The sequence below is a fragment of the Larus michahellis genome, chromosome 25, assembly GCF_964199755.1.
Source record: "Larus michahellis chromosome 25, bLarMic1.1, whole genome shotgun sequence".
NCBI classification, from domain to species: domain Eukaryota; kingdom Metazoa; phylum Chordata; class Aves; order Charadriiformes; family Laridae; genus Larus; species Larus michahellis.
This window is the reverse complement of record NC_133920.1, coordinates 1,543,803-1,556,256: the sequence shown is the minus strand read 5'-3', so window position 1 is coordinate 1,556,256 and position 12,454 is coordinate 1,543,803. Positions and strand designations below refer to the sequence as shown.

The window sequence follows — 12,454 nt, the reverse complement described above, 5'->3', positions numbered from 1 at the left end:
GGAGGAGGAGGAAGAGGAGGAGGAGGAGAGGAGGAGGAGGAAGAGGAGGAGGAGGAGGAGGAGGCCACTACCGTGCGGAGCAGACGGCCGTCCTGGCAGGGAAGGGGACGGTGAAGGGCACCGAGTCCACGTCCCAGCCCTTTGGGTGGCCCCCGAAGGTGGGGGACGAGCCCCCGGGGTGTGTGTCCCCCCCCGGGTGTGTGTGTGTGTCGCCCCCGGGGTGTGTGTGTGTGTGTCCCCGGGGTGTGTGCGTCCCCCCCCGGCACTCACCTGCTGTTCCCCTCCTTGGCGGGGGCCGCGGCCGGTTTGGGGCCGGGGACCTGCAGGAAAAGCCGGGTTCAAGGAGGTTTCCCCCCTCCCGGGGGGTTAATGAGGGGACGGGGAGCCCGGGGCACCGTGCGGTGGCCACCGCGGCGCTTACGGTGGCCACGGGGCCGGGGTCGATGACGAGCCACCGCTCCGTCCTGGTCTCCAGCTGCTGGCAGCTCAGCGGCTCCCGGATCCGCAGCGTCACCTCCAGCTTCCCCCCCGTGGGCCGGCGCCCGTCCAGCACCTGGGGAGACGGGACACGGCCTTAACGGACCCGGAGACGCACGGGATCCCGTTAACGGACCCGGAGACGCACGCGACCTCGTTAACGGACCCGGAGACGCACGCGACCTCGTTAAGGAACCAAAGAGCGGAGGGAAATCCTGTTAACAAAGTGGGGAGCCGAAGGAATCCCCACTCCCAACACAAATCCCATTCCCGAACCGGGAAGCTGCAAGGAATCCCATTAACGAACCGGAGAGCGGAGGGAAATCTCGTTAACGAAGCGGGGAGCCGAGGGAAGCCCCGCTCCCCACCTACAGAGCCGAGGGAAATCCCATTCCCAAACCGGAGGGAGGAGGGAAATCCCCGCTCCCAAACCGGAGAGCGGAGGGAAGTCTCGTTAACAAACCGGAGAGCGGAGAGAAATCTTGTTAATGAACGGGGAGCCGAGGGAATCCCCGCTCCCAACGCGGAGGGAAATCCCATTCCCAACCCCAAGAGAGGAGGGAAATCCCATTCCCAACCCGGAGAGGAGAAAATCTCGTCTCCGAACTGGAGAATCTTGTCCCTGACCCGGAAAGCAGAAGAAAATCCCATTCCTGACCCGGAAAGCGAAGGGAAATCCCATCTCCGACACGGAGAGCAGAGGGAAACCTGCTCCCAAACCCAAGGGAATCCCATCTCCGACCCAGAAAAAGGAGGGAAATCCCATCTCCCACCTGGAGAGCGGAGGGAATCCCGCTCCTAAAACCCAAGGGAATGCCGTTCCCGACCCGGCGAGTGGAGGGAATCCCGCTCCCAAAGCCGAGGGAATCCTGTTCCCGACCCAGAAAGTGGAGGGAATTCCCATCTCCAACCCGGAGAGCGAAGGGAAATCCCGTCCCAAACTCAAGGGAATCCCATCCCAAACTCGAGGGAATCCCACTCCCAAACCCGAGGGAATCCCACTCCCAACCCAGAAAGTGGCTGGAGATGGGAATTCCCTCCCGGAGAGTGGAGGGAAATCCCGCTCCTAAAACCCAAGGGAATGCTGTTCCTGACCCGGTGAGTGGAGGGAATCCCGCTCCCAAAGCCGAGGGAATCCCATTCCTGACCCAAGTAGTGGAGGGAAATCCCACCTCCGACCCGGAGCGCGGAGGAATCCCGTCCCAACGGCGAGGGAATGCCGCCCCCCCCGCCCTCACCTCGAGGATCTCCCGGACCTCGCAGACCGTCTCCAGCGCCGCCAGCTTCAGCTGCGCCGTGCCGAGGACGCGATCCGGACGGAAGAGGCCCCTGGGAGAGCGGAGGGGGGTGACACCGGCGCCGGGGGGGGGACACGCGGGGGTGACACCGGCGCCGGGGGGCGGGGGGGGGTCTCTCACCCTTTATGCGCCACCTCGAACTTGATGCCTTTGGTCTGCAGGACGCGGCGCAGCCCGCGGTGCCCCCGGTTCATGAAGAGCTTGAATTGCTCCCGGAATTCTGCCGGGGGGGAGCGGGAGCCCCGTTAATTACACCACCCCCCCCCCCCACCTCGTCAGGCTAACGACTCTCAGCCCGTCACACCCCACACCCCCCCCGTGGGGAAGGGCAGAACGGGGCGATTACCGGGAGAATCGGTGTTTTTGACCACGTTGGTCTTGTCCTTCTGCGCTTCCTCCTGCCGAGGGGAAGGCGGGGGGGGCTGAGGGTGAGGATGAGGATGGACGGGGACGGGGGGGGGGGACACAGATGGGGCCGGGGGGGACACACACACACACAGAGCCACCGACTCACCGCGTTGGGGTAGGGGAACTCGAAGCGCACGAAGGCGTCCAGGTCGCTGGGAGCCACCCCTGAGGGGGGACGCGGCGTGAGCAGCGCCGTGGTGGCACCGGCCACGGCTCCGCGTCCCCCCCACGGCCCCGAGCCCCCGCGGCCCCAGGGAGGAGGAGCGGCGCGTTAACGAGGCCCGGCAGGTAATTAAGACGAGGAGGAAGAGGAGGAGGAGGAGGACTGCCGGCACCCGCGACGGGGAGCGGGACAACCCCAGGGAGGAGATTCCCCCACCGGCAGCCACGAGTCCTCCGGGGTGATGCCGAGGGGAGCGATTCCGGAGGAAATCTCCGGAATCTCCGTAATCGCGGCCATCCCGACCCCCCCTCCCGCCCTGTTTTCTCTCACCTGGCGGCGCCGGGAGGTTGATGCCCTTGACGATGGCCAGGAGCAGGTCGTTGCTGCTCAGCTCCGGGAAGGTCCTGGGGAGGGGGGATGGAGGGATGGGAGGGGGGGACGAGAGGGGGGATAATCCCGCCGGAGTCCCCCCCCCGCCCCCCCGCGCCCCGTTACTTGATGACGCTGAAGGTTCGCTGCTCGTAGCGGTACTTGGGGGGGGGGGAGCCCCGGGCGTGCGCCTGCTTCAGCAGCTCCATGTTCTGCCGGCAGTCCTCGGCCAGCCGCTCGAACCTGCCCGCAGAGGCCGAAGGCACCAGCCTCATCCTCCTCCCCGCCACCGTCCTTCATCCTCCCCACCATCATCCTCATCCTCCCCCACCACCGGCCTCATCCTCCTCCCCACCACTGTCCTTCATCCTCCCCACCACCATCCTCATCCTCCCCCACCACCGGCCTCATCCTCCTCCCCGCCATCCTCATCCTCCTCCCCGCCACCGTCCTTCATCCTCCCCACCATCATCCTCATCCTCCCCCACCACCGGCCTCATCCTCCTCCCCACCATCCTCATCCTCCTCCCCGCCACTGTCCTTCATCCTCCCCACCATCATCCTCATCCTCCTCCCCACCACTGGCCTTCATCCTCCCCACCACTGGCCTTCATCCTCCCCACCATCATCCTCATCCTCCCCCACCACCGGCCTCATCCTCCTCCCCACCATCCTCATCCTCCTCCCCGCCACCGTCCTTCATCCTCCCCACCATCATCCTCATCCTCCCCACCACCGGCCTCATCCTCCTCCCCACCATCCTCATCCTCCTCCCCACCACTGTCCTTCATCCTCCCCACCATCATCCTCATCCTCCTCCCCACCATCATCCTCATCCTCCTCCCCACCGTCCTCATCCTCCTCCCCACCATCCTCATCCTCCTCCCCGCCACCATCCTTCATCCTCCCCACCATCATCCTCATCCTCCCCCACCACCGGCCTCATCCTCCTCCCCACCACTGTCCTTCATCCTCCCCACCATCATCCTCATCCTCCTCCCCACCATCATCCTCATCCTCCTCCCCACCATCCTCATCCTCCTCCCCACCATCCTCATCCTCCTCCCCGCCACCGTCCTTCATCCTCTCCACCATCATCCTCATCCTCCTCCCCACCATCCTCATCCTCCTCCCCACCATCCTCATCCTCCTCCCCACCACTGTCCTTCATCCTCCCCACCATCATCCTCATCCTCCCCCACCACTGGCCTCATCCTCCTCCCCACCGTCCTTCATCCTCCCTGCCACCGTCCTTCATCCTTCCCGCCACCGTCCTCATCCTCCCCCCAGCCCCTTCCTCATCCTCCTCCTCCTCACCAACCTCATCCTCCCCCGCCACCGTCCTTCTTCCTCCTCCTCCCTCCAGCACCGTCCTCATCCTCCTCCCCACCATCCTTCATCCTCCCCCGCCACCAGCCTCCTCCTCCTCCTCCTCCCCACCATCCTTCATCCTCCCCCGCCACCAGCCGCCTCCTCCTCCTCCTCCCCACCATCCTTCATCCTCCCCCGCCACCAGCCTCCTCCTCCTCCTCCCCACCGTCCTCATCCTCCCCCCAGCACCTTCCTCATCCTCCTCACCATCCTCATCCTCCCCCCCACCATCTTCATCCTCCTCCTCAACATCCTCATCCCCCTCCCCACCTGTCCTTCATCCTCCTTCCCACCAGCCTCATCCTCCTCCTCCCCACCGTCCTTCATCCTCCTCCCCACCGTCCTTCATCCTCCTCCCCACCGTCCTTCATCCTCCCCCTGCCCCCCAGCAGGCAGGAGGGGTCACTGGGGGGTTCCTGCCCCCCGGATCCCTCCCCACGGACTCACTTGGTCGTCTCCGCGATGTTCCCCAGGTGGGCGAACTGCCGGGAGTAACTCACGCACATCTGGGGGAAGGAGGAAGAAGAGGAAGAGGAAGGCTCCCGCATCCCGCTGCCCCCCCCGGCCACCTCAGGGCCGGGTTTGGGACCCCCGGAGGCGCGTGCGTGCTGCCCCCCTCCCCCCCCTTTCCTCCTGGCGGTTCCTTTTCCAGCAGAAAATGCCCGTTTGGCCCCGAACCCGGCCCAGATTCACGCTGGGATTTCCCGGTTTCCTTCCTCCTCCCCACCCTTCCTTCCTTCCTCCTCCTCCCTACCCTTCCTTCCTTCCTCCTCCTCCCTACCCTTCCTTCCTTCCTCCTCCTCCTCCCTACCCTTCCTTCCTCCTCCTCCTCCCTACCCTTCCTTCCTTCCCCCTCCTCCCTACCCTTCCTTCCTCCTCCTCCTCCCTACCCTTCCTTCCCCTCCTCCTCCCTACCCTTCCTTCCTTCCTCCTCCCTACCCTTCCTTCCTTCCTCCTCCTCCTCCCTACCCTTCCTTCCTCCTCCTCCTCCTCCCTACCCTTCCTTCCTCCTCCTCCTCCTCCCTACCCTTCCTTCCTCCTCCTCCTCCTCCCTACCCTTCCTTCCTCCTCCTCCTCCCTACCCTTCCTTCCTTCTCCTCCTCCCTACCCTTCCTTCCTCCCTCCTCCTCCTCCCTACCCTTCCTTCCTCCTCCTCCTCCTCCCTACCCTTCCTTCCTTCTCCTCCTCCCTACCCTTCCTTCCTCCTCCTCCTCCTCCCTACCCTTCCTTCCTCCTCCTCCTCCTCCCTACCCTTCCTTCCTCCTCCTCCTCCTCCCTACCCTTCCTTCCTCCTCCTCCTCCCTACCCTTCCTTCCTTCCTCCTCCTCCCTACCCTTCCTTCCTTCCTCCTCCCTACCCTTCCTTCCTCCTCCTCCTCCCTACCCTTCCTCCTCCTCCTCCTCCCCACCCTTCCTTCCCCATCTACGGTGAGGAAGACCCCCCTGTCATCGCCCCCCCGTTGTGCTCTCCCCCCCGGCGTCCTGCCCGGCTCGTTTTCTCGATTTCCCCCCAAAACGCGGCCGAAATCCCCCCATTTTTCCGCAGGTTCCCGCTACCTCGTGCTGCTGCCGGATGAGCTTCACCAGCTCCAGGTACTGCCCGGCCGCCTCGGGGGGGACGCGCACCCCCCGCCCCGGCACCAGCACAAACTCCTCCTTGTTCACCGGGGCTTCGGGCACCTGCCGGGGGGGGGACTGGATCAGATCCCTGCGATGGGATGGGGGGGGAATCGGATCCCTGCAATGGGGGGGATCGGACCCCTGGGATGGGATGGGGGGGATCAGACCCCTGGGATGGGATGGGGGGGGGGATCGGACCCCTGCGATGGGAGGATGGATCCCTGGGATGGGGGGGGATCAGATCCCTGCGATGGCGAGGGATTGGATCAGATCCCTGGGATGGGATGGGGGTGGGATCAGATCCCTGCGATGGTGGGGGGGGTCCGATCGGATCCCTGGGATGGGATGGGGGGGATTGGACCGCTGGGACTGGGCCAGGGGGGGAATCCCTGTGATGGGGGGGTGCAATGGATCAGATCCCTGGGATGGGAAGGGATGGGATGGGATGGGGGGGATTAGACCCCTGCGATGGGATGGGGACAGATCGGATCAGACCCCTGGGATGGGGGGGGATCAGAGCCCTCAGATTGGGGGATGGATCAGACCCCTGGGATTGGGGGATGGATCCCTGGGACAGGGGGGGATCGGAGCCCTGGGATGAGGAGCCCAGAGGAGCCCCCGGAGCTCGCCCCCCCCGTCCCCCCCGCACCTTGGCGATGTCGACGGGCAGGCCGGCGCGGGAGGCGGCGAGGAGGGGCTCCAGCCCCTTGGCCTGGCGCAGGAAGAGCTTGGCCCCCTCCATGTCGTTCTTCTGCTTCGCCCCCAGCGCCGCCTCCAGCAGCCGCCGCCGCCGGCCCTCCAGGAACTGCAGCTGCTGCTGCGCTGGGGGGGGGCACGGGGGGGGCACGGGGGGAGCTGGGGCTACCAGCACCCCAATTCCCCTCATCCCCCGGCACCCCTGTCCCCCTTGTCCCCCAGCATCCCAGTCCCCCTCGCCCCCCCGGTGTCCCCTTTACCCCCCCCGGCACCCCCTTGTCCCCCCCAGCACCCCCTTTGCCCCCCAGCACCCATCCCTTGACCCCCCCATCACCCCAGTCCCCCTTGTCCCCCCCCCCGGTACCCCAGTCCCTCTCACCCCCCTGGCACCCCCTTTGCCCCCCTGGCACCCCTGTCTCCTTTACACCCCCAGCACCCCCTTTGCCCCCCCCCCCCCCCCGGCACCCATCCCTCACCCCCCCGCCATCCCAGTCCCCTGCGCCCCCCCAGCACCCCGTCCCCCTCTGCCCCCCCCGCAGCGTGGGTCGGGGCCGGTACCTTTGGGGGTGGTTTTGGGGGGGGGTTTGGCAGGATTGGGGGGGGCGGCGGGGGCCCGGGGGGGCGGCGGGGGCTGCTGGGGGGCTCTCGCCGGGACAGGGCGGGCGGGCGGCTGCGACAGAGGGACGGCGTCAGAGCCGGGGGGGGGACAACAAACATCCCCCCCTCGACAGCCCTCCGTGCGCCTGGTTCGGCTCCCTGTGGCAGGGGTGGGGGGGAAAGGGGGTCCCGAGCCCCCAAAATCCCCGACCTTCGCCTCCTCGGCGCCGTCATCCTCCTCCTCCTCGTGGTCCTCCCGGCCGGCCAGCTTCATGGCCGCCTCCAGCGCCCCGGCCAGGCTCTGCTCCGCCGCCGGCGCCTCCGTCCCCTGGATGGGCTGGAAACCTGCCGGAGAGTTGGGGGGCGGGAGGGGGGCGAAAGGGGGAAGGTTGGGGGGCACCGAAGGCTCCCCCCCGCCCCCCTTCATTGCGCCCGGGATCTTCCTCCCCGCCAGCGTCGGGGAAACGGGGAAAATACCTGGCGGGACGGGCAACTCGGAGAAATCCACGCTTTTGCCGGCTCTGTGGGCGCGGATGGCGTCGCGGTATTGCTGGAAGGGGAAGGGGGGGGTTGAGGGGGTTGGGGGTCGGGGGGGTGACGGTGGCTCCGGCGTCACCGGCGGCGTCACCGGGGCGGGGGGGGGGGGGGGGGTCGCGCACCTTGACGATGCGCTCGTGCATGCGGGCTTTGCGGTCGTCCCCCCGGCTCTTGGCCGCCGCCGCCGCCGCCTGGTACCGCTCCATCCTCTGCTGCAGCGCCTCCAGCGCGTCCCGGGGGGCGGGGGGGGGCTCTGTTTTGGTTTTTTTTAGGGGGGGGGGGAAGGGGAAGAACCCGAGAAAAAGCTTCAGTCGCTACTTCTGCTTTCGGGGGAGGAATTCGGGGTTAGGAATTGGCCGTCGGGGGTTTCGACCTGCGGCGGGAGACGGTGGTTTCGCGGCTGGCGCGGGCGGGACGGGGCCGGGCGACGGCGGCTCCTCGGGCAGCGGGTCTGCGGGGAGGGGGGAAACATCAGCACCCAAAAACCGCCCAAAACCACCCCAAAACCAGTCCCCCGGGACCAGCGGAACCGCCACGGGGGCTTTCTTTTCGTTTTTTTTCGGTCCCTTGGGTCTCACCGGGAGGCGGCGGGACGTCGCTCAGCTCCACGGGCCGGCCCTGCCCCGCCGCCTCCAGCAGGGCGTCGAGACTCTGAAAAAGCAGGAGAAAAGAGAAAAAAAACAAACCAAAACCGACTCTTTTTCGGTCCGGAGCGTTGCAGCCGGCCCGGCTGACCCTCGTTTCGCTCCAGAAGCGGAGAGAAAGGGGAGACTGGCGGCGGTCTCCAACGGGGAGGGGAACCCCGGCCCCGCGGCCGTTACCTTTGCCACCCGGTAGAACTTGGTGGCCGCCTCCAGGTCCCCGCGCTGCTTGGCTCGCAGCGCCGCCAGCTTGTAGCCCCGCTGCCGGTCCCGCAGCAGCGCCTCGGCCCCCTCCGAGCCTGGGGGAGCGGAGAGGAGAGGGGTCTCCCCCGTTAGCCACCGCGGGGGGGGGTGTGGAAATACGGCCACCTCCGGAGCGGGAGAAGGAGCCAAAGCCTTACCCGGGCGAGGAGCCGGCGACGGAGGAGCCGGTTTGGGCTCCGGAGAGGTGACGGGAAGAAGCGGGGGCGGCTGCGGGGAGCCGGGGCGGGCGGCGGGCAGGGGGTCGGGCGGGGGGGGCCGCGGGGAGGTCGCCCCCTTCCCCAGCGCCACCGGGGGCGGAATTTCCTCCTCGTCGATCTTCTTCCCCTTGCGGACGGAGGCCAGCATGTTCTCCAGCGTCTGGGAGGGAGAGGAAAAAAAAACTCGTCACCGCTCCGATATTCCTCCCTGGAAAGAGAAAGCTGGGAGCCGGCTTTCCTCCGGAGCCGCCGGAGGTGGGAAAACCCGGCGTCTGCCTGAAAACAGCGCCCGAGCTCCGGGGCTTCGTCACCCATCGGGGATCCGGCCCCAAACTCCTCCTTTTTCCCCCCAAAACCTCTTCCGCCGCCTCCTCCCCCAGCCCCGGCGGGGATTCCTGCTCCGCCGGCGGATGAAATCCAAGGGGAAGGGCCAGCGCTGCCCCGGGGGGCTCCCGAAAAAACCCTCCGAAGGGTGAAAAATGTCACCCCGCCCTCGAGTCACAGCCCAGGGGGGGCTCTGCACCAAAAGGGGGGGCGTGGGAAAGACCAGAAGGGGCTTAACCCGGGGAGGGGGGAAACAGGCTCCAAATTTATAAAAAAATATATAATAACCCTAAAAACTCCGCAAAGAGTTTCAAAGGAGCCCAGGGATCAGGGAGTTTGCGGTCGGAGCCAGCGCCGCGGCCGGGCGGGAGGGTCGGCCGGTGCCCCCCCCCGCCCCGCTCCCAGACTTCGAGAGATAACGACGTCGCGGTAATTAATCCCTTTTTTCCCACAACTCGGAGCAATTCCTGCGGGAAGAGGCCGGAGCTCGGCCCCAAGCACAACCCCCCCCCCCAAGCTGGGAAACGCCCGGGATTCCCCACCGAGGGGTTTAATTTTAATTAAATTAAGGTTTAGGGAGGGGAGGGAAGCGGCGCCCGATCCCGGCTCACCTTCAGGCCCCTCTCGTAGCGCCGCAGCCTGGCGCCGTCCCCGGCCTCCCTGGCGCCGCCGACGGCCGCCCGGTACATGCCGATCCGCTCCTCCAGCGTCGACTCCAGGCCCTCGGGCTCCGGCGACGCCGCCGGCACCTGCAGCCGCCCCAAGGAGATGCGCCGGGATCGACCCCGACTCCAATATCCGCCGGGATTGGGACCCTGACCCAACCCCTGCGCGGTTTTCGGGGCTGGAGGAGCAGCGGGAGAGCCCCGAGGGCCGCGTGCGGACAGGGATCGCCCGGCAGCGGCTCCAAAAGGGGACTGGCGCAGACTTATTGCCCGTAGATTCCGATAATTTTGCTAAATCCCGTCTCCCCGCTCGCGTTTCCCGGCGCTCCTCGTGAGCGAGGAGGCGGCAGAGGGAACCCGGCTCCTCCTGACCCCCAGGAAGGGGTTTTACCCTCCGGGGGCGGGTTTGTGTGACGGAATCACGTTTTCTCGTCAGGGAAACGAACAAAACACCCCAAAAAGGCTAAAAAGGGCCGGATCCGGCAGCGGCAGAGCCGGAGCGGAGCGACGCGCCGTACCTTGGCGAGAGGCGCCGGCGCGTCCGCGCTCCTTCCCCCGTCGCCCAGCACCTCCTGCAGCTCGGCCTGCGGAACGCCGGGAGAGTCGTCAGCCCCAATCCGGGGCGGAAAAGCCCCTTTTTCGTTTCTGGGAGCAGGCGAGGAGCGAAGCCCCCGCCGCCCCCCCCCCGCCCCCGAGGGCTCAAACCCCTCCTCACCATCAGATCGTCTTCGTCTTCCAGCTCTTCATCCTCCTCCTCCTCGTCCGGGTCCTTCATGCAGAGGGCGGCCATCCGCTCGATGGCCTCCATCGGCAAAGGGGCTGGAGGAGCAGAAGCACGAGGGGGGGGTTTTTTGGGGCCACACACCTGTTTCTCCACAGTTTAAGCCCAGGCGCAGGGGAGGCTGGTTGGGGGGGGGGGGGCACAAACACCCCAAGAGGAGCCGTTTCTCGGGGGGGGGGGGGGGGGCATAATTAATTATGGCAGAAAGGAGCGGGGGGGCCGGGGCGGCAGCACTCACTTTTCCCCGGGGGCTTCTCTCCGGGCGCAGCTCGGCCCCCCACCAGCGCCTCCAGCTCGGCCTCCAGCTCCGCGGCGTCGTCCCCGCCGGCGTCCCCCGCCGTCCCCTCCGGGGAGAGCTCCGCCAGCAAACCCATCTGCGGGGAGGGGGGGGGACGGCCCCGAGGGGATCCGTTAGGGTGGGGGCATCTCCCCCCGGCGACCCCCGAGGCAGCAGAGTGAATAAATCCGTTAAATTAATTAAAGCGGTGAAATAAAGGTGCCAGGCGGCGCGGAAACACCCCAGGTTTGCCCGGACGGGGGCACGGGGAGGGCTCAAGTGTCCCTCCCCCCCACCAAAGGGCTGGTTACGGCCCTGCGGGGGCGGGGGGGGGTCGAACGGGGCCGTACCTGCCTGGCGATGGCGGCGCCGCGGCCCGGGGGGGGCAGAGGCCTCCTGGCTTTGCTCATGTCACCGTCCCTCGCCGGGCTGAGCTGTGGTGGGGGGGGCACAGCCTGAGGGTGTGGGGTCCCGGCTCCCCCCATAGAACCCCCGCCCTGCACCTCTTCGACCCCTACTGAGCCCCCCCATCCCATTTTCCATAAGTTTCTTGGCCCCACAGCCCCCTTCCTCACCACAGCCCCCCCCACAGAGCACCCCAGGGTGCTGCCCCCCCCCCCAATACTCCCTCTACCCCCTGCTGAGACCCCCCCCGGCCCTTTCCCTCCCGCCTCCCTCCCCGACCCCGGCCCCCTACAAGGCTCCATTGCCCTCCCCCCGCAGTGCCCTGTTCCCACCACCCAGCCACCTGCAAGGCCCCAGCTGTCCCCCCCCCGGCTCCTACAAGGCCCCGTTCCCCCCCCAGTATCCCCACAGGGGCCTGTTTCCCCCCCCAAAAAAGGTCCCCATGAGGCCCCACTATCCCTCCAGCCCCCCGAAGAGGCCTCTTTCCAGCCCCCCAGGTCCCCCCTACAAGGCCCCACTACACCCCCAGAGCCCCCCCAGGCTCCCGGTCCCGCCCCACAGCCCCTCCACAAGGCCCCATTACCCCCCCCAAAGGCCCCATTACCCCCCCAGACCACCCCCAAAACCCCATTCACCCCCGGGAATCCCCCAAGACCGAGTTACCCCACCCACAGGTCCCCACAAGGCCCCAGTACGCCCCCAGGCCCCCCCTCCAACGCCCCATTCACCCCCCAAGCCCCCCCAAGGCCCTGTTCCCCCCACCACCAGGCCCCCACAAGGCCCCATAACCCCCCCAAGGGCCCCATTACCCTCCCAGACCCCCGCAACACCCCTTTCGCGACTCCAGGCCCCCCCAAGGCCCTGTTCGCCCCCCCATCGCGTCCCCACAAGGCCCCAGTACACGCCCACAGGCCCCAGTACAGGCCCCAGTACACCCCCCAAGGCCCCACAAGGCCCCATTCCCTCCCCACAAGGCCCCATTCCCTCCCGATCCCCGGCTCGCCCACCCCTCAGAAATGACCCCCGTCTCCCCCAACCCTCAGAAATGACCTCTAGGCCCCCCTAGACTCCCTCGGACCCCTTCGGATTCCCCCGGACCCGGTACCGGCCTCCTCCATCCACTCACTCACTTCCTGCTCCGCCCGCCGCTGTCAACAAGACGCCGCGCTTTACGGCGCCGCCGTCGCAAAAGCCGCCGCCGTCGCAAAAGCCGCGTTTCGCTTTACGGCGCCCGGTCAGGACTACAGCTCCCGGCGTGCCCCGCGCGCGCGCGCCGAAAAGGCGGGAAAAGCGTGAGGTGACGGGGGGGAGGCGGGAAATGGCGCCTCCTCTGGGGAGGGTGGAAATGGGTGAAATTGGGTGAAG

General features: G+C 67.4%; 1 protein-coding gene across 2 annotated transcripts; it reads right to left on the bottom strand.

Annotated features, from left to right (window-relative positions):
* Positions 1-503: 503 nt before the first annotated feature.
* CC2D1A (coiled-coil and C2 domain containing 1A) lies at positions 504-12,233 on the bottom strand. Of its 2 annotated transcripts, none has more exons than XM_074567001.1 (24): positions 12,140-12,233; positions 11,035-11,118; positions 10,646-10,781; positions 10,342-10,445; positions 10,145-10,210; positions 9,573-9,710; positions 8,578-8,797; positions 8,357-8,475; positions 8,114-8,186; positions 7,909-7,986; positions 7,658-7,788; positions 7,476-7,548; positions 7,210-7,343; positions 6,960-7,071; positions 6,355-6,527; positions 5,643-5,793; positions 4,534-4,592; positions 2,842-2,958; positions 2,677-2,750; positions 2,290-2,348; positions 2,122-2,173; positions 1,896-1,995; positions 1,716-1,806; positions 504-553 (listed from the first exon to the last, which is right to left on the bottom strand). In XM_074567001.1, the coding sequence occupies exons 2-22, from the start codon at positions 11,092-11,094 to the stop codon at positions 1,899-1,901; spliced, it is 2,226 nt and encodes a 741-aa protein (XP_074423102.1). In that variant the 5' UTR covers positions 11,095-11,118; positions 12,140-12,233; the 3' UTR covers positions 504-553; positions 1,716-1,806; positions 1,896-1,898. The 2 variants fall into 2 exon arrangements, with proteins under 2 accessions (XP_074423102.1, XP_074423103.1); XM_074567002.1 differs by having other exon boundaries at positions 5,643-5,765; positions 6,355-6,522.
* Between the last annotated feature and the right edge of the window lie 221 nt (positions 12,234-12,454).

Bases quoted from the DNA above. Each gene is read 5' to 3' on its own strand.
- CC2D1A (XM_074567001.1), bottom strand. From the start codon at position 11,094: ATGAGCAAAGCCAGGAGGCCTCTGCCCCCCCCGGGCCGCGGCGCCGCC. The intron at 8,798-9,572 runs GTGAGCCGGGAT...TCTCCCTCCCAG, and splicing joins GCTACGAGAGGGGCCTGAAG to ACGCTGGAGAACATGCTGGC. The intron at 8,476-8,577 runs GTAAGGCTTTGG...CCGCTCCCCCAG, and splicing joins GTCGCCGGCTCCTCGCCCGG to GCTCGGAGGGGGCCGAGGCG.